Raw genomic sequence first — 26,762 nt, forward strand, 5'->3', positions numbered from 1 at the left:
CTTAATCACTCACAGATGAAGAACACAGCACCCAATGCAGTGTGAAAGATGGGATTCATCTCCCACGGTGGCAGGGAATAAGCTGTGAGGAGATGGGATTGGGTCTCAGTGTGATATGTTAGGGAGGCCAGCAGAGGTCTGAGGACAGGGTGTGGGGGGGGGGGGGGGGGGTGTGGAGGGGAGGTGGAGCCCCGAGCACAGTGCGTATCCGCCTGGGCGTGGCTGTAAATCAAGGCCAGTTCAATTTGTGGCGTGGCATCTCGTGTGAATTAATGTCTTCGGTGTGGAGTGGAGCCAGCATCTGTTCTCCACAGAACCCACCCCCCCAACCCGCCCAATGGCAGCACTGTAAATCTCAGGCTGTGAGCCGGAATCAAAGACACGGACGCATCATCACCCTCCAGCAGTCCGCATTCACAGATGACGTCCTCACTCAAATTCTCTCTCTCTCTCTCTCTCTCTCTCTCTCTCTCGCTTTCTCTCTCTATTTTCTTGAGCTTGTGCTAACACAAAACCTTTTGCAGGGACAGGAGATTGTATGCAATCACTGGCCAGCAGAACATGTAGCGAGGCTGGCAGCACAACAGCAACAAGAGGGATGCCGGTGTACAGCCTGGGCAACAGCTACACTCTCTGGATGGGGATGGTGAATTTCATCAGGTTACAACACATATGTGTAAGGTTAAAAACTCAGAAGCACACGGGTTAAAAAGATGGAGGCGCCGATGTGCTGCTCGTAAATGACAGCCGGCTGTGGTCGCTCCGGCAGAGAGTGGATACATATCTGATGCAGCTCTGGTCGAGAGAACAGCTCCTTCCACTGCTAATGGCTTCAGTGACCTCCACCTTTTAACCTTCATATTCCAGCGGCAGCGCTTTCTCATTAATAGGTTTTAGGATGATTTATTGCCTCAGGGATTCTTCCTCTCCTCTTTCTACCTATCTTTACCCCTCCCACCCCCCCCTCTCTCTCCACCTCTGTCTCTCACTCCAACTCAAAGGAAAAAAAATGCAGGAAATGTTTTAAAATACATTGATGGACAGACAGATAGATAGATGTTATTTGAAAATAGATTGTTAGATAGACCAACAGACAGACAGACAGAAAGACAGATAGATAGACAGATAGATAGATAGACAGATAGATAGGTAGACAGATAGACAGATAGATAGATAGATAGATAGATAGATAGATAGATAGACAGATGACTAAAGGGAGTGAGCACGCCTATGACTGAGACATGTTTTCTCTGACGATGGGATAAGGCAAACACGTGGAAATGATACACGATTCCTTTCTGGTTTCCTCTGCAGCCTCAGGGCTCATCACTCAGGTGAGGATGATGGACGTTTCCTCCCCTGCTGTCACAGCTCAGCACTGCCTACACGCACCGAGGTGCTGCTCTCCCGGGGCAGAGCTATCCCACCGCTCAGAGGCCCCAAGTCACCGCAGTCAGCAAGGACGGCAGGCGGCCACAGCATCAACAAGAGCCAAGCAGGTAGGTGATGGTGTCATTGCAGGGACCTGCAGGCAGGGGGGCGCAGTGCTTAGGAGCGTGCATCGTGCAATGCTTGCTTAATTCATACCACGATCACACTAACTCAACCCCGCTACCCCCCCTCCCCCTGCCTCCGGCACGCGCACACACACAAACACAAACACAACTCCACATATCAGCACACCGTTCCCATGTGGTGTGTTTTACTGTAGTTCTGCCCTTCCCGGCACTGCATTCAAAGGCGGATTCCCAGCAAGTGAATCTATTGACTAATTCTGCAAGGGTTATAATCACCAGAACGCAGCCTCCTGCAGCCTCCAAACTGATGAGGTCTGCGGGCTGTTTATTACTCAATATGCAGATATGGCAGACTCCACGCAGGGGGAATCTGTCATTTACACTGCTAATAATACTCTTAAATGGCAGGGAATTCTGGCTCGGGCAGATTATCTCCTCAGCTAATGCGGAGAGAACAATCGCACTGCAATATCCTTGTCACGCCAAGCCGGAAGAAAACGTTTTTCAAGGGCCAGATTCAGGGAAAGAACGTGGTGGGCCTCCAAAGTACCCCACACGGAAGGAAGAAAGAGGCAACGCGCCCCCACATGCACGTCACTGGATTCTGTTCTATTTTTAATAACGCTGGTGATTATTCCCATTGATTGACCTAGGAGCTCTGCCATTACTCCACTCAACCTGCTGCTGTCACTGCAGGAGTTATTGAGTAATTAGCTGCTACCGTGGCGATGATGAGTGTCGGGACTGAGGCCTCTGATTAGAGGGAAAACCACTGTATCATCCTGCGATTTAAGCAGTAGGCCGCTGGGCCTTCAGGAAGAGGCGCGTGATCACGAGAAGAAAAGCGCTTAACTCAATCAAACATGTCACCGTTATTATTAGAAGTTGGGCCTGAGATCGCGGGAGGGTGGCGCTGCCAAATTGGCTCCAGTTGTGTCGCAAAATAAAAAGGCGCATTAATAAAGCCGGTTGCCGATGGCTTCCTCTGGGATCGCATGAAATCCAGAGCATATGGACGCGCTTGGATCCATCTTTCACACTTCCTTGTTTTGCAGACTGCTCATTCTGCCTCGCCTCCTGACGGCCCCTGTCGGCTTCATTATTTCCCATTCGCACACGATCCAGATCACTCCTGGCTCCGAACGCTCAAATCTCTCTCTCTCTCTCCTGCTCCTTCTTCTTCTTCCACCATGGACTTAATAAAGAAAAGGCTTATTTTGGCAGCTCTCCAGAACACAGAGACGGAATAAGATTAGCGAAGTCACATCACTGCATTTTGCGATATAGTTGCTTTTGTAATGAAATTATAAGGTCACTTCTATTCACCGGCAGCGGGCCCTGAGAATCACTGAAACATCAATGAACGTGGAGGTCAGAACAGAGAGAGGAGCAAGATGAGGCAGGGGACAATGGCTGTGACAGAAACTCTTGGATGAGAGGCAGTCCAGAGTGACATTACTGCATTTCAATAGGCTGCAATATAAAGCGCCTAGTCTCTCTGCATGCAAGACAAGGTCTCTAATTACGGCGGCAACAAAAGCCCTCTGATTTGAAACTACTCCTTAAGACAGGATAGATGCTTACGGTTGTTTTTTGTTGATTTATTTAATTTCAAAGTCTAAGGGTATAAAACTTCATTAAGTCCTTTTACAGATTCGTGAAAGCTTAGCTTTTGGTTTCATTTCAATGTTGCATTTTCGTTTGTCATTAATATCGAATTGCATTTTTCCAATAATAAGATAAGATAACACATACAAAAACACAAAAAATATACATCACTATGGCTTTTATAAGCACACAAAAATGGCCTCTTTCAGGACTTTCAGGGACAAGGCACACTGCATAAAATTTCTCAGTGGAAAGCAGTAGATGTGTCTTAGGTTGACACAGAGGAACCTCAGTTGAAATGAAACCAGGTACAGTGCTTTTCACATCCAAAACAACAGGGCCTTTAGGGCTGGCCGGTGGAGCTGAGAGCGGATCTATCGACCGCAGTGTTAATGATGGGTACAGCCGAACGCCACAGACAGCTCTCTTTCAGGAGGGCTGAGATTGATGTTGTTTTGAGCTTTTTCCCATTTCCAGCGGCTCAATGGCCCCTCTGTCCATCCAGCGACCTTCTCCCGCCTGCGAGAGAATGAGGGAGAAGGGAGGCCATCCATCCCTCTATCTATCCATCTGCCAGCCCTCTGACTGATGCCCGCTCAGGAAATAACAGTGTCAGCCCCGCGGCTGTCCCACACGCATGTCGTACACGCCCGAAGTATTAAAACCAATTTCACCTGGGTTAAGCCCTGTGTTTCAAAACATCTCTAAGTCTAGGTGAGGTCAATAAGCAGTGGGTGGGGCTTGGAGAGTGGGCAAGAGAGTGACAGCAGTATGTTATTATTTCATTGGAGGGAGTGGGAGGTGAACACTCAATCAGTCCAAGTTAATGGTGCTTTTAAGTAAAAAAAAAAAGGGTGCTCCCATCCTTGCGTTAACACACAGACATGACTTCAACACAATCCACTGGCGTGACTCATGCTGCCATGCTCATAGTGGGGCCCACAGACTCTTCTATGTAGAAAGCACATTTCTCTTCTAGTTTCCCTGCCTCTCGGTTTTAGTGTTTTTGTTCCCCTGCTCAGCTCCCCTCTGCCCCCTGCTGGTCTTCTGTTCCCTAGGTCCTACAGCTCAGACAGTCACGTCAGAGAGGCAAGCCTGCAGGCATCAGAAGCAGCCTAACAGTACGCAGCACCCCAGAATACCGACTCGCTGTTCCTCCTGTCGGCTCGCGGTGACTCATCACAGAAGCCTCTCTGCGGTGCTGATGGGCGTTCTGTCAGATCTGCGCACACTGACAAAGCGCAGTAGTTCCGGAGGGACACCTGGACCCTCAGGCGCTCTGTTCGACAGCAGCAGCCTGCTGACGCGCCAATTACAAACCCCTACATAATCCTGACACACTCCTCTGCAGGAGGAAGTGTGGGGTTACTGGAAAGAGCACGGCTGCTTGGATCGGTTCAGTGTACCCTTTGTGTTTACAGCATCAGCGGTGTGCAGCTGAGGGGTTAAGTGGGGGGGGGGGGGTGTGGGGGAGAGTGCCAGGGGGTACAGAGAAAAAGAAAGACTGAGCAAGAGACAAAAATGAAAGAGGGAGAAAAGTATAGAGAAAGCAAGATGTACACAGAGGGGTTCACAAAGAATGAGAGATGGAGATGGGTTGAGAGAGAGAGAGAGAGAGAGAGAGAGAGAGAGAGAAAGCTGTACAACTGGACAGAGGATTCCAAATCTAATAAGACCATAATGCAGACCTTGTGTGGGAAGTGGCCCCAGCCTCGGTCCTGGCTAATGCCCCATTCCCCTGATTTACCGAGAGGCTTTTTCATCAACGCAAAAGCCCATACTCTCCAGCCTGCTCTGGTGGGGCTCTTTTATAAGAGAGGTAAATCCTGAGCTTACCACCTCAAAGGCAGTAAAATCCAAATAATAGAAATGACTTAGTGCCGTCACATCAGCCTGGATCATATGTCTGATACATGCCAACGGAAGGCCAGCTGGAGCCACAGCCCTGTCACGGTCATGAGATCCTCCAAGGCCACCTGTGACGCGCGCATGCGCCTCTGTTAAACAGCACTGTCAAAGGGAGCGGCCGTCTGCTTGCATATTCATAAAGGACAGACCTGCTCCACAAGACCCTCTTCCTTGGAGGGATGCACCTCCACGGATTTTATAGGTTACACAGTTAATCCCCGAACACATTCGCTGAATGGTCATTTGGTCTACTGTTAAACCAATTAGCTTTTAATGCTTACCCTTTGAAATCTGACAATTGATACAATTGGGTGATTAAGGGTTTGGATTAAGCCAAAAGGTGCCCAGTAGAAGCCTACAGCCCCCTGGTGCCGCTGACTGCACAGTGTGTATTTTTAGGACTGAGAAGAATTAATTTGTCATTTCCTTTGCAGAAAGCAGGGGGACGGGATGTCAGAGGAATGGAGCCTGCAGGATGTTCAGGGTATTACTGAGGCCACAGGAAAGATAAGCTTAAGAACAGAAATTATGTGTGGCGCTGACATTTTATAGAGCGCAGGGACGTAGAGGGACCACTGGGAAAGTAACCGTTTTGCAAACTGTGTATTGACTTCATATCTGAGAGCTGTACACCTCCAGACGGGGAGCAGGGAGGGTGAAGGGATGGCTCGGGGAAAGAGAGCAATAATGAGTGCAATAATGGTACAGTAAAGAAATGAGAAATGTGCAGTGGTGCCACGGTGAATACAATGTCAAGTTTCCAGGGTTCAGGTAGGATGCAGAGCTCAGCGGATGTGCACTCAGAATCCAGCAGCTGTGCAGCAGTCAGCCAGGAGCAAGTGGTGTTGGAGACTTAAGTGGTCCATGATGGGGAATATCCACTGGAGACTCAGTAGTCAGTGATAATATACATGAATGTAACGTAATGTAATGCAGTGAGCGTTCAGTAAAGATACATCGTTCACTGGAGGCCGCAGTGGCCTGAGATGACCACTGTTCAGTAGGGATGCTGTGCCCAGTGAAGATGCAGTATTCACTGAGGCCACAACGTTCAGAGGGTGCAACTCAGCCACAGCTGCTTGCTATCTGTTGCCACAGACAAGGCTCTGATTAAAACCTCTGTCTCAGCGACTGAGGCTCAGAATTACAGCTACAACAAAAGGTCAAGGAAGGCCTTGCGGCTATCAGACCAGAGATCAGCTCTGATTAAGAGCCTGTCAAACAGTTGTGGCCATTCTGTGGCCCCACAGCTTTGCAAAAGCCGCACTGATACACTGGGACACCATAAATCACAAACCTGCATTTCAAAACTACTTTGTGCATTAAAGTAAGTTTGTTTTTATTACGGAGCAGTAATATCATTTCACCAAGAGGAGTTCCCAATTATGCTCTAATTTAGTAAAGCAGTTTCTAGTTTAAACAAAATTGGATCTAATGTTGTTGGATTTAGGTGAAGAAGTGTTATGCTCCAATTCCTGATTATAGGTTGTCATCACTCATTACCTACTTCTGTACCACTGAATCTTAGTGCACTAAGATTCCCACCATTTTCTGGCACTAAATGATAGATGTGCGATCCCAGGTCTGCACGCTCAGCCTACTCTGAGAGCAATGTCGGCCAAGAAATTCCTGATTTCCCCTGCTTCCCTTCATTGAGTCGAACTTAACATCTCCCCCTTTTTTTGCAAATATAAAAGTACACTTCAATATGTGCAGAACATTTTAGGGGCCACGGGGGAGATAAGTATGATTCTGCATAGAGTTTACAACATCCCTCTCATCACTTATGGTGTGCTGACCAGGCTGCAGCCTATAAGCAGTGCAAGAGCCACCGCGTCACATGGGTGAGCAGGCAGGCAGGCCAGGGCCACGACTAACAAAGAGCAAATGCGACTGCATGCAGATTACCACCAAGCTCACAGGTCACCGAGTATATTCCACGGATGATTTAGTACAGCTTTTAAAAATTTGATTCACAGACAGCCTTTTTATAGTAATTCTGAAGATGATTGTGCTCGTATTTAATATTGGAACACATTTACATGATTGCATTAGTGACTGATGTCCCCAACTTAACTGAAACAAATCACACACAGCTCACGTCAGCCGCACACATTAGCCCACCGCTACAGCGGCTCCTCTGCAGCTGTGGTCTGCGCTCTATCTAGCGTCTCATTATCACTTCAAGCTGAAAACCGCTGTGGAGATGCACTTTCACACGTTCCTATTTCATTTCCATCGGAGGGTGATTGGCAGCCTCATTTGCGTGCCACAAACAAAACCAAAACGAATCCGGGATCAGTTGGCTGAGGTGGCCCAGGGAATGGGCTAATGTGGCTAATGTAATTTCATACAGGGATGGAATCACTCCCACTCCCCGAGCTGAAAGTGTGGAGGACTGTGGGCCCATCACTCTTTGCAACAAGAGATGCATTAGTCTGCGCTGGTATAGGCGGAGAAATTGTTTGTGTGGGGGGAAAAGCTGTGCAAAATTGTCAGCAGGGGAGCAACAGAGTGAAAGGAAAATGAAATGCCTTTTAGATATTTGGGCAGGTGAAAGTATGAAGAGGTGGCTGAGACTTTCTGGAGATCAATGAACATGTACAGTAAACAGGCATTTTTTCATGTATCATACGGCCTGTGCGCTTGTAACGTCTCCTGCAGTCAGGTTTTCAGCTCTGAAGGCAAACCGTACCAGTTTGTCACCTCAGGAATGACTCTAAAGTACTGCACCAGAACCCGGGTAGCGTGGTGATAGTGCCCCCCCCCGGTGGCCCTCGCGCTGGGTGTGCAGGGGTGGAGAAGGGCCTCTGCCCCGCTAACTCAGCTCGCCCCGCACACCCAGGCAGCCTGGGGCCCGTGCGGTTTCCGCGTTCCGCTGTGCTGCTGCTGCTTCTTCTACTCACCCCTGACTTCTCGTCAAAGATCTTGATCCCTCCGAAGGAGACAGTTAAAAAGACTTTCTGCTTGTGTTCTCCTTTTGAACGTGCTGCGGCGGCAATTCCCTGCGGAAGATTAGAAAAACAGCAACATGAGGAAAGATATCAAGGCTTTGCCCCTTTCATCCCCTCCTGTGAAGAAAACAGGTGTTACATAATGGAGTGGATGTGTTTTTCCGTGGTCGTCCTCTTTTCAGCTGCGCTGACGCCAGTGCCGTTTATGACACACGTCTTAACCCGACGTGCGCGAGATCTGCTGACTGACCACTTTTAAAAGCTCTGCTACGCTCAGTCTCCAGACAGGGCCTGCTGGCTAAACAGTGTGATGAGGCTTTGAAGTCCTCTTTTTCCCAGGGATCGCTGCCTTTTTTCAGTGCATACAATTTCAACCGCGGCCGTTTCTCACATGCCTGTCGAATGGGCTTGAGCCCTTGACATCCCTTTCATGTAAATGGCGCACACGAATGCAAACCCTTCGAACTCACCACTCGCCGACCTGCCAGCCTCCGAATTCCCCCTGTCACGTTGAACGCCTCCCCCCAATCCGTCTCCACACGAGGCCTGAATCAAGCCATTACAGAGCCCGGGATCCGCTTTTAAGCCCCATAAACTTGCCCAGATTTGGACAGGCTGGGAACTAATGTGCAAGATGCTGAGCGGAGAAGTTATCTGTGCCTATCAATCGACAATCTACTTCTTCTTCGGGGTATTCATTCTGCCGGCTTCAAAGGGCGATCAATGCCGACCCCTGACTCCCAGACAATAGTATGCGGGTATTGATTGAATCATTTCTCTTGATGTGATCGTGGGTGGGAGGAGGAAGCTGTTTTCTGAGATTCCAGTTGAACACCACAGCTCTGGAAGATCATAATGCCGCTGTACATTTTTGTCCACACAAGGTGTCTTTTATTTCCACCGACGTGTTTGCCGAATGGCGTCGTGACTTCAGGATTCTGGCTCAGAAGTAGCGAGAGGCCAAGGGGTTAGGTTGCAGGGGGAGATAGAGAGATTAGAAATAATAATGTTGGAACACTTGTTTACTTACTGGTGGGGGTTTCTTTGAATATGAGTATGGATTTTCTGTCAGGATGAGCGAGGATGTAAACAGGTTTGATCAATCGCCGCCTGGGCTCCCATTCCAATTAGATGCCATGCAAATGAGCTCTCTCTCCCCCCTCCCCCTCTCAAGGAGAGACGATATCGCATGTCAGGGCTCACCCTGAGTGAGCTCAGCTTTCACCTGGCGAGGCCCTGCCCTGTTGGCGCTCCCGATGTTTACAATGCTAATTAAAGCTGCTGATGGATAGTCTTTGTGAAGGATAATTTATTCCGGCCCCGGTGTTACTGGTGGCGGGGGCACGGTGGTGGCACCATCCAGCCCGCGCTCCAATCTCCGCCCCTGCCATCCTCACCCCCCCACCCACCCCCCCAACGACTCACCTTCAGCTTCATCATGGAATCCTGGCACAGCTTGTCTCCGCGTGCAGCCGTGACCTCATCAATCCCGATCAGCTTGGCCTTGTAGCGGACCCCATCCCCTTTGAAGCGCTTAATCAGCCCAGCCTCGCTGCGGTCCTGACCTGCGGAACAGGGAGAGCAGACACGGTCAGCGTGGACAGGACTCCATCCTCTCCTGGAATCCCCGCGTCAAAAAACGTACATTTAACCAGCAGCATTTAAAAAGCACTTCACACGCTGGCAATAATCATCCCTCAAAGTATAATCACAAATACAAATGTAGATTTCAAACAGATGAAACCTTTAAATAAACAACCGAGACCATACATAAGCAATTAAAACATAAATATAATTACATATGAAATAAACAAGTCAAATATAATCTAAATACAATATAGAGTAATGCAACCCTGTTTGAAGCACACATTTGACCTGATAGCATTATGAATCTGAAGGCTCTAAAATGGTTTCCTGTTGACCTCTCTGTCCTCTGACCACAATTCAACTCCATGGCCCAGGTGGGTTTTATGAGGATAGTTTAGGCCATTTCTTCAGCTGAAGCAATCAATGTGTAGATGCTCTCAGAAACAGTAATATCTGAACCCCCCCTCTCACCCTTTGACCCCACACCACAAGTCACCCCTGCCCTCCATTTCAAGACATGGAGGCATTACATGGTTTAAAGAAACTGGTAAACACTTCCTGCAAAGGCCATGGGATGAGGTCAGCCGAGTGATTGACAGGGCACTGATGGGCTGGGCGTTTAATGGCAGGGCCACAGCGTCGCGGCCCCTACCAGCAGCTGACAGCAGTGACGAGTTGGCGTGTGGCGCGCTGAGAGAGCAAAGGGCATGGAGAGAGGCTGCCCAATGCTGACTCTGCACTGCAAGGGGGACGGGGCTGCCGGAGATGCAATTGCACTATGCCACCTCCATGGCAAAGCCAACCTGCCCTCATCTTACCCTCAGACAAACACTTAAGCAGACTAGGCACAGGTGGGGACACAATCCTAAAACTCCTCCAGAGAGAGAGGGGGAGAGAGACAGCTATATATAAAGAGAGGGGGGAGACACAGATGCAGAGAGAGAGAGGGGGAGAGAGGGAGAGGCAGGGGGTGTGGGTAGAGAAAGAGACAGAGACAGAGAAAAAGGGTGGGTGTAGAGAGAGTGAGAGGCAGACAGAGAGAGCAAGGGTTGTGGTAGAGAAAGGCAGACAGAGAAAGAGAGCGGGTGGTGGTAGAGAGAGGCAGAGAGAGAGGCAGACAGAGAGAGAGAGGGGGTGGTGGTAGAAAGAGGCAGACAGAGAGAGGGGGGAGGGAGGCCCCGAGGGGGGTGAGCAAAGAGAGGTCAACTATATACATCTTATGCTCACCACGGGCGAAAAGATGCAGACTTAGAAAACGAACGCCGTAAAAGGAGACAGAGAACTGATTCCAGCATTTTCCAGATACCACTGCTCATTTACCCCATAATGCCCCAAGAGGACTGCAAGAAAGCACAGCCTCCTTTCTGTGTGAGGCTGGGAGAGGGGCGGCAGCAGGACTGGGCAGGCACCAGTGAGAGGCACTTTAAAGAGCTCCCAGCCCCTGGCTCCCATGCAGAGAGAGGGGGAGAGAGAGAGAGAGACAGGGCTCTTTCTCCCAGCAGATTAGCGAGGTGAGGCAGCTAATACAACCTGCTCCGCCGCTGCCCGTCGCCAACCTGGGGTGAAGCGATAGGAGGATGAAAGCTGGCCGTATTTCAGAGCGCGCACATCAAAGAGCAGCCTGCTCAGCCGCCACCGCTCCAAACGCCGTTCCTCTCCTGTTTGCCTCCTGCCACATCCACGCTTATTTGCGCTCTACATCATGGCGGACGGGGGCCAGACGACCCGCTTCTTGCGAGGACCAATTAAAGTGGCTCGGGCACGGCCGAGCAGAGCGGGCCAATTTGTCTTGACTGGCAAAGGTAGGGAGGACGCGTCTGCCAGCCAATCCCGCCATTAGCTCCGGGGGGGGGAAGAGGTAGCTGAGCGATGGACCCACCGGTCCGGCCGCCTGGCTAATTGACTGGACGTGCCGAGCCAGGAGGGAAAGGGGGAGGATGGCTGTGTTAAACAGGCCATTGAGTGAAGAGCTAATTACAGGTGAGGAGAAAGTTGAAGTGTCAGGTTCACTCGAGGCCTGGCTGTACCAAAAAGAGATGGAGGCAGATCCATATTCAAGCAGACAGCTGAGGCCATTTCAGAGAAAATGGTCATAGAAATGATGTTCTGTATTATTTTTTTGTTTTGTTCTTGTATTTTTGGAAGCTCATTGTTATGACAGCATGACTACACTCAGTTGAATGCAATGAATGTGTCATCTAGCACAGGTTAGAATATTCCAACATTCCACCGGAAGGTTTATGACTTGTGTGTCAACCAACTGATAATGTGTTTTGCGGCAAAAGTGACAATTCAATTTTTGCAGAACCACAAACTACAAAATAAGACAAACATTATGCTCGTCAGTTTCATAATGAAGCCTGTCCAGAATAGTCCCTAATTAGCTAGCTATATGCATACGATTTGGAATGAGCAGATAACATGAATCAAATTTTAAAAAATCCAAGAGTATCTGATGATGTTAGTAAGGACATATAGCTATTAACCAGTGAATTAGCTAGCTAGGTGATCAAGTATCTAGTAGATAGCTATCTAGATAGCATATCAGCATATCAAAGAAAAGCAGCACTAATCGCTGTTAAAGTTATCTCTTGTTACCCATGCATCATAAGATGAAACACGTTTATAAAAGATGAATGTGTGATCATAGCTAGATAGCTAAGTGTGTGAGTCTGTCAAATGTCTGTCATGTTCATGTTTAATCAGTTTAAAATAGGCAAATTGCAATGTGAATAGACCACTTTGCTGTTCTTGCAGTTATACTGTGAATCAGTATTCAGCTGCATGCTTGTTTTTGCTTATTTACTTCCTGTAAATGTAGCTAGTAAGCACTATGTCTCACAGCTTTACTAGGTAGGTAGCCTGCCCGGCTGGAAAAAAAACTGCACACCAAACAGTATTATGTGGTTGGTATGCTTGCCTTTTGCCCTGCTTTACATTCTTGACTCAGGGGCATGAGCAAAGTTGAGGGGCTCTTTCGAAGTTGGCTTTAAGCTTCACTCATGACCCTACCAAGCCTTGAAAAAGACAAAGGAAAATCATCAGGCCATTAGCCCTATTTCCTACATGTTCCATTTCAGATCATTTAAAAGGGACAATGGTAAGTGAGTGTATAGCACAGAGGGGGGGGGGGGTGCTTTTCACATGTACCAGGAATACTATAAACAGACCTCTTCAAATAAGCAGTAAACATACACCATGGAACCATAAACACCATACACCATAATAATCAGGGTGGCAGTGTGGTGTAGTGCTAATGACTTGGGCTCATAACCAATGGGTTGCCAGTTCGATTCCCTGCTGGGGCGTCGGTGCTGTACCCATGGTCAAAGCACTTAACCCAGAATTGCCTCAGTAAATACTCAGTTGTGTAAAAGGATAATATGTAAAACTGTAACCTATGTAAGTCGCTCTAGATAAGTGTCTACTAAATCAATAAAAATAACAATAACCTGACGACTACTCGTTTTGTGTGGTTTGCATTCCGAAGAAGGCCATGTGTCAGGAGTCACCTCCTCGTACCAAGCACCTGTGGACAGACGGCCAGCGGGGCTCAGGTAGGGGTGAAGGGCACAGAACGGCTGGCGGCAGTGACATCATCAAGGCCAGGCTCATCCCCCCCCTGAGCTCTCTGGGACATTTTTTGTCAAGAGCTTACAAACCCATGTGAAAGGCCTGCTATTGAAAGTCGACAGCGGCTCATAATTGCAGCATCATTTCGGTCGATCGCACGCCTGCAGTCCCAGCGGCCCCCTGGGAGAGAGGAGTCACAGTCTATTGTGTGGCCTCCCTCTCACGCTGCCCTCTCTGTCACATCTCCATGACAGCGTGACATTTTTGTCTTATCTGGCTGCTCTTTTCCTGTTCCCCTGCTTCATCGCTGCCCTCCATTGTTCAGGTATCACTGGCGCGTTTGCCTTGACCTTGCTCTTACACGTTTTTCTATGGTGTCTATTGTTGCGGTTAAAATACTCCTCTCCCCACTCAAAAGGGTTATGAATTCTCAAATCAAGCATAAATGGTCGTTCCCCCAGGAGGCTTTCTCAACAGCCCCACAATCCCTAGGAAAATGGACCCCAGTCTGCGGCTTTGTCCTTTTGATATTATGGGTTGTTATTCCAACACCAGCAGCATGATGCCTGACACAAATCGTCCTGGGCTCTTGGCACTCAGCTCAATAACATGCACATCATGAACTGTACGCATTTGTTGGAGCTCCGCAATTATAATTACAATGAAATGAGCATGTTGCTGGAGTAACTGAAAGACTCCACACCACTGTATTGTCTTCCTGTTTTTACCTCCAAGGCAGTGTGCCCTCACCAGTCAGGCTGGTCTTTCCTCTCTGAAACTGTGAGAGAACCCTAAATAGAGCAAAAGATGGATCAACAACTCCTGTTTCATTTTATTACCACCAACATGCTCCCCCAGATAACCTTTAAAAAAAAAAGGCTTCATAACCACCACCCCCCCCCCCCCCACAAAACACACATATACACACAGACACTCGCTATGAAGAAAAGTCGGTTGAAGCATGTGTCATGCTTCGATGCGTCTGCATCTTTGATCCTGCTTGTGTTTATAGGCCCTCCTTCAAACAGAAGAGAAACCGGAGGAAATCAAGCACTGCGACTCAGCGACTCCGAAGTGATCTTCAAACCGCCGCGCGGATCCGCCACCGCCTCACCCGCGAACAAACGGCGAGCCCCTGATGCGCGGCACAACTTCCCCACATCAATCACACGCACACGCTGCGCTCGCTACAACTGCAGGAGCAACACCAAGGCTGGCAAACGCAACTGTTGATAATTAGGCTGAAAAAAAAAAAAAATTTTTACCGTCATGTTTATACAAAATAAAAACGAAAAATACCACATGTGGGGTTTGAGGTCAGGCAAAGAGAGATACAGAAAACAAAACTATATTTTATTATAGGCATTTAGCAGATGCTCTTATCCAGAGCAGCTTACATAGGTTACAATTTTTACATGCTATCTTACCATTCAGCCGGATATTTCACTGAGGCAATTCTGGGTTAAGTACCTTGCCCAAGGGTACAGCAGCAGTGCCCCAGTGGGGAATCAAACCGGCAACCTTTCAGTTACGAGTCCTGCTCCTTACTACTACGCTACACTGCTGCCCAGTGAAATGGTGCAGCTTCAATTTCCTAAAGTCTGCTCACCAATAAAGCTGAACAGGCTGAATGTGTGTGGATTTGTGTTCCTCCTTGCATACCAAGTGTAATGGAAACATACTTCACTGCTGCCCCAAAACAAAACTGAAACAACTCTGGCAAAGACAGCCAGCCATACAAGTACGTCCACACCCCATCATACACCACTGTAGGGGTAGCAGGGAACAGTGATCTCCATAGCAATGCAAGTTAAGGATTGTTGTCTGATCCCACTGTTCTCCATTTGAGAGGCTGAGGAAAGAGAGGGACAGCATAGGGGTTTGGGACACAGGGGAGTAAGGGGAGTATGCCAATTAAGGTTTCTCCCTTGATGGCCTGGTCAGTGCAGGCCCAACATCTCTGACTGGCCCTTACTTCTCTGTAGCTGTGCCACTACAAGAAACTCAGCTAAAGAGAGTGCAGACCTTCTCTCACAACTTCTAAACTAAACTGATACTCAGAAGGCCCGTGAGGAGATGAGTCTAATTATGGCGCATGCCCCAAATTAAAGAGTCTTTGCATGAAACTGTAGTTATTTTGAACTGGATTTAAGGCCAGTGAATAAATATAAAAGAGGGTTCTTTTTGATCTATGCAATTGGGATTTATATTGTTTTTGCAAAAGTAGGCCTTATTTCTACAGCAGTAAAGGGTGGGGAATAATCTAAGATGAAAATAATCCAAGCAGTGATAATCGAAGACAAATTTGTTCACCAGAATGCCACCAACCAATGACACTCACAAGGTCAGAGTCAGACAGATTGAGGGCTAATTGTCGTCACTTCATATATAGAATTTTCCTCATTTATTTAGAGAGTGAATATGTGTATGGATATAGTTCACAACTGTCCTGAATTATATTCCAATCTATCAGCCGGGAGTCATCCTTCACAATAACAAAGCCTCCTGTTCCACCAGTTTACAGGTCTTCTCCAGTCATGTAGGGAAGCAGACGCTTTTCCAAAGTAAATTACTGTAGGAGTGCAGAGGATGTTTCGGGGAGGTGGAAAACCCTCTCTCCGAGCAGCAGGGACAGGAGGACAAACACACTCTTCATTTCGCCGCGCCCTGAAGAGCTGAAGGCAGTGATATTACCGCAGGGTACTGGGAGTACGCAGTCACCGCCGGCGAGAGGGAGAGAGACATTCAATCATGTTGGTCCGGATCAGAGCGTCGCGGCAGCCGCCCAGCAGCGGAAATGATATAGCGAAGCACGGCGTACCGCAGCATAAGTCAGCGTATTAAATAAAGTAAGGGAAATGCACTTTGACAGAGGCTTGGAGGGCACTCTGCCGGGCGAGCAGCTGTCCCCTGTCCCTCCCTCCGTCAAAAGACAGAGTCTACAGAGCCCTGTGTGGCTGGAGCGTCCCCTGACGTGGGGCATTTAGGGTTTTCCGAACAGACCGAGCAGACCCCCGTCTCCGATTAGAGTCCCGTTAATGAGCTACAAGATGGTCGCCTGCCCCATTATCACCACATACAGGCAGGGATGACAAACCGGTTTTTCACTCTCAGTTACCACACAGTATGTCTCTTCCCCACCTACAGCTGGACCAGTCTCATCATTTGAGGGCATCAATATCTGCCTTGCATCACAAAGCCAACATTTCACACAAAGGCACATACCTGTGAAATTTATTTTTGTTCGCCTTGTGTGGTGCATATTGTCAAAGACTGCCTTACAATTAAATGCGGATTAAAGACCTGGGTTCTGTGCCAAACAGCAGTGTTCCACCCACAATCTGTACTTTTGACCACTGCGCCAGACGGCCTCTCATGCGTTCAGCTGGAAGGTCCCCGATGTGTCTGACCACATACTGTAGATGGGAAGAGCTCGGGACAAGCCCAGCTGAGTTCAAGGTGATGAGGTTCATCCATCAATAAGACGCTTCAGATAGAGTGTGCCACTGAGAAGCCTTGATCCAGCCTCACTCCTACGCCACTCAGACATCTCACCATGCCCTTGATGGCTTGTACAAAAAAAAAAAAAAATCAAAGCAAACAAGCCTATTCAAGTGCATGGTGGAAAGCAATGTTCGCAGTCCCCTCCCACACAGCCCTTCCGCATAATTACATTACATGCACGCTGGCACTCACAGTCATACAATACAAGCTCGGCTCCCCGTACACACACTTCCTAATTGCTTGATACAGCAAATTTCATCTTATTACAAGAATAAGCCTTATATCAAACATAGCCTTTATTGAATCTTGTGTGCTGCTGCGTACCTCCTGCATACCTGTTACCTCCTGCTCGTTCCCCTGTCTGGGTGTCTGGATATACTCTTCATCTTTAAAGAGCTATTCACACGTTCATCGACTTTTCCTGTGTAAAATATTAGTTATCTTGATTTCAATCGAATCCAAGCGGTGCCACATTGAAGATGCATGTCTCGAATCTAGATTTTAGTGCTGTTGTTTGGCCGTTCTAAAATTAGCAAGCAATAAGTCACGAAATGACTTTTTTATCACCTACAGGGATGAGATTCACAGGATTAATATGTAATAAATACCCCTGTTTGAAGCCATAAATGCTCAGTTCATTAGACTTCCTGTAATTACCAGACTCAAAGCTGAGCTCTTCATCATAGTCACGGGACGGTCTTCTTTAATGTTCATGAGCATGTGACACCGCATACTGTAGGTGAGGGATGACATGAAACAAGCCGTGCAAAAACCAGTTCTGAATCAGAGCCACTCATTGGAATGCAGCGTACAGTTCAGGGAAGCGTTATATTATTCAGCATTTCCTTAACTCGAAAACGAAAACAAAATACACTGGCACCGTAGACAGGAAAAGTGTTTGTGTTTTAATTGGCTCTGCCGCACAGCTCAAAACAACACTGTTGTGACACTTACTAAAAATGCGCGCGTATGGCGGCCTATTGAATATTAAAAATAGTATTCCGAGCCAGTTTTCATATTGTCCTCTGCACAGCATTTCTGGCAGCAAGCCTCCATGGAAACGCTGGGTTTGAGGATGATATTTCTCTGCTGGAGTTATTTGATCAGTGTGGTGGAAAATTGCACTGTACAAGGTATTAATCCAGTCTGTTTGGAGTGGGCAATTTTGACATGCCTGAGCCTGTTACTCGTCTCAATCAATATAAATCATCAATTTCCCAGTGAGTCTCTTTCCGTACCTTAAACCTTAAAATGAGGTATGTGCATCTGCCTCTGCTCCCAAACGCATTTCCAGCACAAGCCTACCCTAATGTAAGGATGAGATTCAATCAGAGCACATAAAACATCCTCTATGCAGGGGAACAGGATGTTCAGTTGCTATATTCACCCTCTCATTCAAAATGGGGCACAGAAGCTGTTATTACAGAAACACGAGACAGTGTAATTACTGGACACACACAGACAAATACACACGTGCACACACGTTCACACATACACAAGCATGCACGCATGTATGCGTTCACGTGCGCGCACACACACACACACACACACACACACACACACACACACACACACACACACACACACACACAATGTGGCTAAATCGTTGCTAGGTGCCAGTTTCTGAGCTCTGAGTGAGGGTTGCTTCCTGTAGTCTTTGCAGACGTGGATGAGATTGTGTAAAAAGAAAAGAGCACAGGGCCACAGAAGCCATACATGTCCGCTCCTGGCTCCGCAGCATTAAATAATGTTCAGCCAAGCTCAGCTGGTGTCCCCTCAGTGGAATGAGCTTTTCATTTGAGGGTGACATTTTAAGGCGTAGATTTCAATTTGAATTCATCACCCTGATGACAGCTATTTTTAGCAGGGGCGAGTGAGACACATGACACGGAGGGCAGGTTTCTGTGGAGCGCTTTATATTACTGTATATCCGAGCGATGCTTTGTGTTTTACTCAATTTATCAAAACCGGGCCTTCAAAATGAGATTCCTCCACACAAGTGTGCTAGAGACATTAATTCCCGAGTAATTAAATTCCTCATGTTGCCGCAACCTCGCAATGTGCTTGAAATAATGTGTCCTTCAATTCATCTTTAATCCACAGACACAGCGATGTCTTGATGATACCTTTCATCTAAAACACGACTGAAGTCTATATCCATACATCACTTAGTACAGCTACAGAGCGCTACTATTTCCACAAGTGCTTCCGCCCACAGGGTGCTGTTCATCTACGGGTGAAGTAGAAAACTACAGAAAAAGGTCACTCTGGTCAATGGATTTGCTGATCAGAGCACAGCTACTTGACCAAAGAGGACTGGTCAGTAAAGATGCGGCATATATTACTGTGATCCTCCCCCAGCTTCTACCGAGAGGAGCACAGGTGCTGTGTGAGAAGTGACAGGTGACAGGTGACAGGTATTGTCTCTCCCTGCAGGTCCTCAGTCCTTCCCCAGGCTTGATAGTGACTGAAAGGTCTCAGGATAAATGACTGCATCTCACCAATGAACAGGGACTAATTAAAACTCTCAACCTGCGAGAGAGAATCATCCCTCCAGCACACAGCTTTTACACTTTCCTAAACTCCGCTGCTGCACCCTCTTAAAAATAACACAGCATAGGAAAGCAGCTTTATTGTCCAAAAACTAGACCTGTAAACACCACAAGCACAGAATAGCAATTACAGCAGTTAATAAATCATTCAGCTTTTTTCCCTTAATTTTTATTCGATTTCTAATGCCAAGTCAGTACTCACTTGATCCTCAAGATACAGTTATATGCCTCTAGAATCTATATATAAAATGTGCAAATTGCATTCTGAGACTGTAACTGTATGGTGGTTATCTTTCTCACGAATCCGCCATTTGATATACACAAGAAGACATCCAGGGAGTAGAGATACCTGGGAACATGACAGTAAAACAGCTTTCACAGAGCTGTAACAGCTGATTTAATGATCTGGTTAAAGAGGGAGGGCAATCCATTTATTAAATCTCTACTGAATATATTTTCCTCTGTGGAATTCAATCCCACATATTCCATTGATAGGTCATATTCAAATTATGTTCAAATGAAATACAGTATCAGAGTAAAACAGGCCTGATTAAGTACTTTGGAGGAGAAAAAATCTCAGTTTCAGGGACATAGTATGTGTCTCAGTGTCCTCCTATGCCACAGTTGTCCCAGGGGCAGAGCTGTGTATCACCTCCATGTCATGGAAGTGTATGCCTCCATTCTCTTGAGACAGCTCTTCTCTTGGTTCTGCTGGCCTCCCAATACCTCCAGCCTCAGACCCCGAGAGATCCCCAGGCCAGCCTCTCCCCCACCCTCCAAGGCCTCCCTGGGAGAGAGCCGGCCATTCCCTTCCCCTTCCCTAAAATAATTACACATCAGCAAGAGGGGGGGGGGGTGTGTGCTTCTGCGATATGAAAAGGCTTAATCCCGCCAATCTCAGGAGAAATCAGGCTGCGCCCATGGAAAGGGATCACAAACGGAGACGCCTGGGGAGGCCCCAGATCTGAGCGGATCCCCTTCGCTGGCCAGACTAAGCAGCGTTAATAAATAGTTGATCGTCCCCCTCTGAATCAGCTAGAAGATGGTGGGGAAAGCAGGCACAGCCACTCTCAGGCAGAGGATCATGCATTATTCTCCGCCCAATATAAATAACTGATAGAAAAAGAGCAGAGACGTGGCGTGCCTTGTAGATGAGAGGGTAGGCAGTCGGCACATTGGGGAGAGTGCTCTTCAGATTTTAGAAGAAGACTCTGCTCTTCAAGTGTGCCATACAGCAAAGGGTTTTCATTAGAATGTGTTTGTTAGTCTCTCAGTAAAATTGCTACGCCTCTGGCTGCAACTCTCAGAGCAATTTTGTAAGCTGCCCTTGAAAATTCAGGCGCGGTGTGAATTATTTATCTGTGCATTTTGTCTGTTGGTTATCCTGCTCGCTGCCTCTCCTCGGCTCACCTGCTGTGGCACCGGGGCCTGCTTTGCTGCCCGTGCTTTGTCTACTGTGTAACGCAAGACAAGAGATCCGAATGTGCCCATCGAAAGGTGACTAAATTACATCTGAGGAAATAAACTCTAGCCCCCCTTCCAACACACACACACACACACACACAGACACACACACATTCGCCGCCTCATTTATTGTCATCCACTGAGGCACAGAGGCCTGTGAGGTCATCTCCTGAACAATCGAATGAAAATCTCTGATTTTCATTCGTCTGATCTCATTTAACAAGTCAGTTGTACATCTGGGTCAAAAAAGAAAAAAAAAAAAACAAAAGAAAGCTGGGCATGGTGACTGGGCACAGAGTCACTGCACACCTGAGCTCTGGGTTACAGAGGTGCACAGAGAGAGGTGGGGGGGGGGGGGCAAGAGGGACAGGACTGCAATGAAGCTGGAATGCAGATGTTGCTCTGTTTATTGGTTAAACTGCGCGGCTCACACAGCCCCTTCAGGAGCCCTGCCCCCAGCCATTTCAACTTATTATTAAGAAATGCGGCCCACACCAAAGAGACACAAAGTGGCCCTTAATACTGCACTCCTAATAGCAGCAAATTAATTTTTGTTCCTACTGTATTAGCCTTTAACTGTGCTTGATTACAATTTATTAACAGAATGCAGACTGCCTGCAAATGCATTATCACTGTCAGAGTTGTTAAACGATATGTTTGGTTTAAAATTGGATGATAAAACATCTCTTGCAACCATGAAATTGAAGTGTTGCTTTTTTTAATTACCGGATGCAGAGTGGCTGTTTTTCCTCCCTCACTTTAACTCATCGATGACAGCCAAACAGCCATCAGTAGAAACACAGCTGGGTCCTGCTTTATTAAGCGTGCCTCTGCTAATCAACACATACGCATTTTAAACACACAGCAGCGTGCTGCTTCCTTTCCTCAGCCCAGCCTTCATGTATATTCAAGCCCAACTTATAATTATGAGCGTTGTTTAATATTTAAGCACGGCTGGTTCAAATGGATGCGTCTTTCCAGCTCACCGAGTTTTCAGGCAAGTCCCAAAATGCACCTGGCGGGGGTTAGCTGCATGTTGAGTTTGTGACTTCCTCTACTCAGCATCACACTAACCACAGGGTGGGGACGGTAATCACAAATCATTAGCTGTGACAAAACCAGTGAATATCCGTATTGAATGAAGCCTTTTAATGTTTAAAGGCTCGATTTACAGACTTTCTCCTGCAGTCTGATCAATAGGGTTTCTACATCTCAGCAGTTCTTGAGTCCATATCTTTGTACACAAGCATTCCTCCGAAACAAAAAAAACTGCTCCGGTGTTCCTACCTTCAAAGCCTCCTATCGGATACCTTTCTGTATTTCTGCAGCAATGCATCTATTTATGAGGATAGTTTTTTTGTTGCTTTTGTGCTTCTGAAAATTGCTTAAATTCCAATTGTTCTGCTACACAAATGAGGTGCCGTGAAAACCGCAGAGCACTGAAACTGAGGGGAGCCCATTGTCATCCAAGCTTAAACTTCAAGCTTTTCAGGATGGATTGCGCAGATTCACTGATTTATTCATGAAGGCAAAACAAGTAAGAGACAGCTTGAAGAGCAAAACTGTGACACCCGTCAAATTTGGCCCTTAAAGGCAGTTTTTTTGAATACCCAGAAAGGAAACCACACAACCCAGGCCTTGTGTTTCAGCAGCCCAAACATGCCAGTGGTGTCCAGTATGATTACACAGATCCCTGCTTGAAATCCATTACCACAGTAGAGATGGCATCACAAAAAGCCATCTGCAAATGAGTACTTTAACTGCCACATCTGCTACTTCTAAGATATCCTGGTCTCTTTTTGTCTTCAGCTGCTTTGTTGGGCCTGGACCTCTGTATGTGCAAAAAAAAAAAAAACCTCCCAGAACTTGTTGAAATTAATCAACAAAAGCAATTTCATACAATCCCTGCGTCTGCCGCAGGACTAATTAATGTTGTAGTTGACAGAGTGATTATTTATCTCCACGCAGTAACTTGTTGAAGCTGTCCTTGATTGTAAATGTCATGTTAGAAACGAAAGCGGAGCAGAGCTGAGAGTGTGTTGGCACCAGATTAGGTAGAGTTTGATGTGACAGCCCAATGTGTCATCTCTTTGTTTGTATTTTAAAATGGTGCTCCTGTCCTCTCTTGTCAATGTGGTGAGGCCAGACTGCCAGTGAGTTGGGGGGGGGGGTTGGGGAGGGGGAATTCTGACCTCTGGGTGTGCTGTAGCTTGGCTTTGTGAGGCTGTGAGAACACATCACAGTGAAAGCATGTTGGGAGAAAAAGGTCCACACTCCCATTTCGTGATTATTCTTTGGGGCTCCAGTGATGGAATTGAAACTATGAGCCCAGGGGAGTGATGGGTGAGGAAGACACACATTTATGCCTGCCTTTATCAATTACATAAAGGAAGAACACAGTGACTTGTAAAACTTGTTTTTATGACTCCACAGGGCACAGAATGTCTGCATTTTGCCGCAATTTGCAGGAAAAGTATGAAAATAGAGGAAAATGTTTTGACGACCTGTAATTTTTCAGGGAAAAAAATACTTTCATGTAGCGTAGCACAACAAGCCGACAGAGTACCCTCTCTGACATGCCTCGCCAGTGTCTGCCTACACCTCCAGCGGCTCCCTGACAGCAAGTCTGGGCTGAGATGAAGAGCACAGTCACAGGCAGCATGCCGTCCTTCCAGCCACACAGCGACAACGACACACAGGCTTAGTCACCTACAATTACAAAGTACTGAGCGTTTACCCCTATATACTATTTTAGATCAAAGGCTATGTTTTGTTCCATTACAAAAAAACAAATCACTAACCAGATCTCATTCAGATTTCATTTGTTATAATATTGTAGTATCTACATTATTTACTTTATTTAAATATCAGGTCGGGGAGCAAACGGCATTTTTTTGCATTCATGACAGGTTGGCTGAAACAATGAGGTCTCTGTAATTCCCTGTAGTGTGGAAATTTGTACATTTTTAGAGAATTTGTTCCAATGTTCTTGCTAGAAAAATCTACATTTTTTTACAGTTAACTGCAGGATAACAGAAAAGGTCATGTTTACCTGGGCTCCAGCTGGCCAAACTGCTGTGTCAATATGTTCTTAGCCATACTGTAGAACAGTAAAGGGCATTTACTGTAAAGGGCAGAACATTTTGTTTTGGCACTGGACCTGAACCTGACTATTAGAACTTTAAATGGACATTAATTAACTAATTAATCATTTGATATGTTTGTGAACTGAGGGGAAATTATGTTACTGCATGCATCACAAATATCAAAACCCACACTGTGACAATATTTTCTCAAGAGTGTGATTTTTAGTCCAAATGTTAACATTAAACACTTGTTTTTAAATGGCTACAGCTGGTTAAAGTTGGAAAGGGGCGGTGTATAAGAACGCATCACATAGAGAGACAACAGAGAGGCAGAGATTGTCTTCTGAGGACAAGCAGGTATATTTCTCCTTTTGAAATGCTGAGATTTTGCAAGTGACATTGAAAAAGTATTCATTGCACTTCTCTTCTGTTTAAAGAGTGACTGTGAGCTCATATTGCTTAAATGGAAGTGCCTGGCTGTGCTATTAAAATTGAGCAAACATGTCAGAGAAGACACGCTGAGCGTTTGCAAATGTAACGTCTGACGTGCTCTATACTGCATTGCTCAGTAAACCTAAACCAAATCCATCTGAGCCAAAGAGAGCGGGAGGAGTTCCACACCCGCCATTGGCAGACAGAGGCACGCACACACCGTTTCTGGGAAGCGGTGGGTGAGAATATCTTCACTGATTGTTAGTGTCTCCAGGCCAGCGATGGAGAATAGCTACGGCCCGTGGGCCGCAACTGCATGCACCTTGATGTACCGCACTGTAAAGCACAATCACGCTGCCAGAGTCTCGCAACGCTAAAATGAAAAGCATGAAGATGCGCCTACGTGCACGCATGAAAGTCAAATCCCATCTCGGTAATCTCCGCTCCTAGGTCGTTGCAGTGCGTACCCATCATCGGTCCTTTCTGGAAATTAGAAATGTAGCAAAAAAGGGGGGGGGGGGGGGTTGTAAAATGGTGCCAAATCAGGTGGGGAAGGAAGGAGAAGGGGGTGGGGAGGCTCTGTGGTTTTATATGGATGATGCTGCAACACAGTGGCCATGTTCTATGGGCGCAGCACTCCGCTGATGAGACACGTCTGCAGTCTGGCCCCGCCGCGTTCCGTCTCCGCCGTCTGCCGCCGCGCAGCCAGAGGAGGAGCGTAATTAATCTCACACATTTTCTTCCTTCTCTCTCTCTTTTTTTTTTTCTGTGGGACGATCACGTCTTCCTGCCAAGGAGCGGATCGAGGAGAGGGGCGGCGCGCGGGGTGACTCACAAAGGCACGGCAGGCAGGAGCCATCAGCCCGCTGAGTTATACCTCCGCTCCGCTCAGCGCCGCGCCGAGACCTCGGGAGAGATGAGGTTTCACATGAAGGCCCACAGCCACCCCTGGGGAGTGCGGGGGGGTAACAGCACTGCAACCCCTCCCCACAACCTTCCACGTGTGCAAGGCCAGGGCCATGGCGTCGGCTCACACGCTCCAGTGCTTATAAATCTAACAGAAAATCCAATCAGACATGTGTCATCCGCTCTGTCCCGGAATCAATGTGAGAATATTTAAGCATTCTGAGCTGCTCCTTGCTTCTACCTAAGCGCTATTTCACATTTGTTTGTTTGTTTCAGTCTATTAGCCAGCTGCATTCTTTGAAAATCCCCCTGATAAAACCTTGCAGTCCTACAGCAGAGTGCTCAAACTGCATCATGCTTTAACCAGACGCTTATCCTAATCAATGCTGCATTTTGATATCTACAGAAGAGCTAAGTAAACTCATGTGATTACCATACATTTAACATATGTATAGCTTGTGTCTGTGCTTCCAAATGTGGTGATACAATGGCTGACTGTTAAAAGTCTTGTGATTGGCTGAGGGGTTTCACAGGGGCAGCTCCCATAATGCAGTGAGATTATTTCAGCACAGTCACTGCTGAAGGCGGCCCAGCAGGACAGAGAGAGGGCTTGTCGCAGGCCTGCCTTTGGTCCAGCCGCGGGGGTGGCATAATGATCCTGCTCCAGAGCATGCCTGCCACTCCCAGGTAGCCTTGGCAAGTGCTAGACAGCGAGCGCAGATCAAACAGCGTTGCGGCTCAGGAAAACCCACAGGAGCCTCAAATCCATACGCAGGGCAGTCCGGGAGCTCAAAACCGGGGCACTACAAGAGAACTGTACAGGGGGAGAGGGCAGAGGCACCGGAGTGAAACTGAACTCTTTATTCCAGGGCCTGCTCTTATCATCCGTTCTGCCTCACTGCCTTTGGTGTGACTCTGCCCCATTGAAAAACTGCAGCTCTCTAATGCAGTCCCTGAGCTTAGAGACACAACACTGTACAACTGCAGCCCTCTAATGCAGTCCCTGAGCTTAGAGACACAACACCACACACAGCACAGGACACCGGTTTGGACTGCGCAGCTCTGGTGGACAGATCATACCAAAAGGAACACAGAAACTGAGCTGACAACAAGGAGGCCACGGCCGTGTAAACAAGGCAGGCCATCCATCTGAGGCGTGCAGGACCGGCGCAGGCACGGCCCCGCCGCTGCCCGGCCCGAGCTGGGAGAGGTCCGAACGCGTGTTTGATGTAGATAAATGAGGAGCGTTGCCGTTGGCCTCGGTGTTTGTCCCATCTGGCCAGTGGCGAGAAGGTCAGGCCCCGCTTCCCCTCATTATTCAACACCCTCTGAACTCCACTGAGATGGAGTCGCACAAGTCAAGTCACCTGAACCTCTCCTGGGGGGAAAACCACGGTGTTACACGCTCAAGCAGACAGCCAGGCATTTCTGCCCAGAATAAATCTCCCATTCACCACGTCACTTCGGGGCAGGCGGTTACGCAAGCGGCAGAGAGAGCAGAGGACAGGACACAAGTGTGGACACATCCACAGAGGGGGGGGGGGCAACATGTGTGCTGAGGGTACGAAAGCTCAAACACATCCAGTGACCTCAATGACCTATGTCAGTGCTGTGTGCACACAATGCACCTCTCCAGCACATTTGCGGAGGAGGTATTTACTGCCCAGAATA

At 47.5% G+C, this 26,762-nt stretch overlaps 1 protein-coding gene across 6 annotated transcripts in view; it reads right to left on the reverse strand.

Moving 5' to 3' along the window:
* Positions 1-26,762, reverse strand: part of dab1a (DAB adaptor protein 1a) — a 126,421-nt gene that overhangs the window by 31,790 nt on the left and 67,869 nt on the right. For all 6 annotated transcript variants that reach the window (XM_036520750.1, XM_036520753.1, XM_036520756.1 and 3 more), the window contains exons 3-4: positions 9,413-9,552; positions 7,940-8,038 (exon numbers count right to left, since the gene is read on the reverse strand). In XM_036520750.1, the coding sequence (XP_036376643.1) occupies positions 7,940-8,038; positions 9,413-9,552 (239 nt within the window). The remainder of the gene's footprint in view (positions 1-7,939; positions 8,039-9,412; positions 9,553-26,762) is intronic.

This window comes from Megalops cyprinoides, chromosome 2 (genome assembly GCF_013368585.1).
Source record: "Megalops cyprinoides isolate fMegCyp1 chromosome 2, fMegCyp1.pri, whole genome shotgun sequence".
NCBI classification, from domain to species: domain Eukaryota; kingdom Metazoa; phylum Chordata; class Actinopteri; order Elopiformes; family Megalopidae; genus Megalops; species Megalops cyprinoides.